The following is a 2488-nucleotide window of genomic DNA, read 5'->3' on the forward strand; positions in this document are numbered from 1 at the left end:
CACTCTTTCATTTGATCTGTACCTAGAGCAGTATTTAGTTTGTCCCAATAATCCCCAACATTTCACAAAACTTTCTCTTCTGCTGTTTAACACTGGAGGCGGTGATGCAATGATTTAAATTTAATTAGTGCAACAAATTAATAGCATTTACAGCCATTCTTATTTAATACACAACAATTACATTTTCTAACACACATTGCAGGAAATTAAGAGAATAAAATCTCACATTCCTAGTGCAGCTCCGTGCATGCTCTGCCTGCTCTGAGGCTGTTCGCTGGTCCCGCCTCTTCCTCCTCACGAGCCTCTTCCTGCTTTGCCTGTTAACCACAAAATATCAGGTCTTGACCAGGGAGTTTGGGTGTTGTAAGTTAAATATTTCTCTCTCTGACACTGTAAGCAACCCAAACATAGAGTCAAAAAAGAATTTACAAGGTTCTGCCACTGGATTGCAGTCCACTGAATCACTCAGTTTAATTAGAGCTTTTCTTTTGGCCATGCAGACTCACTGCTCACTCTGATTGCCCAGCATGAGTACATTTGGTTGACTTTGGATTTATTTTAATTCAGTACAGAAATCAGTATAAATTATTGCCCACAGTGATAAAAAAAAAAAAATCAAAAACTGTATATCCTTAATTTTTGAAACTGTTAATGAAAATATGAAGCACATGATTTGTAATTGTAAATGTTAAAACCACGGCCCCTTAACATCAGTGATTCATGGAGCTGAATCCATGCTGAGGGCATACAACCGTGTAATTAAGCCTGTCCAGTTTAGTTACACACCAAGTCTTAACAGAATTTGCACACATGCAACCCATAGTCATGCTCTTTTAGCCAAAAGAACATGAATGTGCGCGAGTCTGTGAATGTGTGTGGTTGACAGGCTTCGTGCACTCCATCTTGTGTGGCCTGCTTGCCCTCCCCTCCAGAGATCAGTGCATTTTGTTCTCCTTAAATAAAAAAGCATTCTGCTGTATCAGATTGGATGATGACCTTTAGACTCTTTGAATTATATTTTACCTTAATTCTTCTTTCCTTTGTCAACTGTCCGTTTCTCTGTCTTTTCCTCATTTATTGTACCTACTGGTTACCGTTATGTTTGCACTTGTTTAGGTTTTGTTTCCACTCTGTCTTTTCTTTGTGTCCTCTCTTTCTTCCACAGTTGTTTTTGGTTTTTGTGTTTGATAGAGGGAGGTTGTGCAGGTGCCACGCCTTTGGTGGAATTCACTGTTCTCCTTCTCTTCTGTAGAATAACTTCATCAACTTGAGCGTCCTGAGGCTGTTCAGGGCAGCTCGCCTCATTAAGCTGCTGCGACAGGGAGAGACCATTCGCATTCTGCTGTGGACCTTCGTCCAGTCTTTCAAGGTATTCACTCATTAACAGTTGCACACGTGATCTACATCACAACATACTCCACGGCTTTGATAAATATTTCCTGTCACTTTATCTGCTCTGATAGGCTCTGCCATACGTGTGTCTGCTTATTGCCATGCTCTTCTTCATCTACGCCATCATTGGCATGCAGGTGAGTGCCGACCGGCCTGTTAGATTTCTGACTTTAACCTTTTGGATCTGTACTGGATGTGTGGTAATAATTGAAAATTGAAACGTACCAATGCCACAGTGTAAAAGTATATTTTAGATTGAGTCCTGTAATCAAATGTGTAAGAAGGCACTAACATAACAGTAACAGAGTAGCATAAATTTACAAAAACAAATGCTTATGTGGCATTTTAAAATCAGCACTGCCCTCCTGTTTTAACTGTGCCATCTCATCCTGTTGTGGCTGCTTTCTTTTTGCACTGTTTGTGTGCGCAGCTGTTTGGAAACCTGTCTCTAGAGCAGGATGACGACACCGCCATCACTGAGCACAACAACTTCAGAACCTTCGTCATGGCCCTAATGCTGCTGTTCAGGTTAGTCCTCTAGCTTCTCTTTGTCTCTCCCTTTAAGATTTACTCTTCATGAAATTAGACCTGGTTGCTTTTTGTTTCATCTATCCTGTTCATCACTTCATGGACTAAGATATTTGGCTGACCATGAGGGCAACACCAGTAATTTGTTTGTGCTGATGCGTCAGTGGATTTATTTATGCATGTCCTAACATGTTGATATGTGAGCCTGCATTTGAGTTGCTAAAATAAAACTTGCTATGATACCAGTTTTCCTTTCTAGGTGTAACTTCCATCATTTCATTAAATGCATATCTTTCGGACTCCCCTCATGCAGGAGCGCTACTGGAGAAGCCTGGCATGAGATCATGTTGTCTTGCCTGGGTGGAAAGAAGTGCGACCCAGCCACAATGAACGAAGAACCTGAGTGCGGCAGTACCTTTGCCTACACATACTTTGTGTCCTTCATCTTCCTCTGCTCTTTCCTGGTGAGAAAACTCACAGAATGCCCTTTAAGCACTTACAGTAAATTAACCAAAATAATACTGCATGCTTTTTTTTTTATGTTGAATCAAATGCTAGAAAACAAGAC

General features: G+C 40.8%; 1 protein-coding gene across 1 annotated transcript in view; it reads left to right on the forward strand.

Moving 5' to 3' along the window:
- The window catches only part of cacna1ab (calcium channel, voltage-dependent, P/Q type, alpha 1A subunit, b), a 112229-nt gene that overhangs the window by 79152 nt on the left and 30589 nt on the right, over positions 1–2488 (forward strand). The window contains 4 exon segments of the mRNA XM_020617855.1: positions 1253–1369; positions 1464–1529; positions 1823–1920; positions 2234–2384. Coding sequence (XP_020473511.1) covers positions 1253–1369; positions 1464–1529; positions 1823–1920; positions 2234–2384 — 432 coding nt within the window.

The sequence above is a fragment of the Monopterus albus genome, unplaced genomic scaffold, assembly GCF_001952655.1.
Source record: "Monopterus albus unplaced genomic scaffold, M_albus_1.0 scaffold195.1, whole genome shotgun sequence".
Taxonomy (NCBI): domain Eukaryota; kingdom Metazoa; phylum Chordata; class Actinopteri; order Synbranchiformes; family Synbranchidae; genus Monopterus; species Monopterus albus.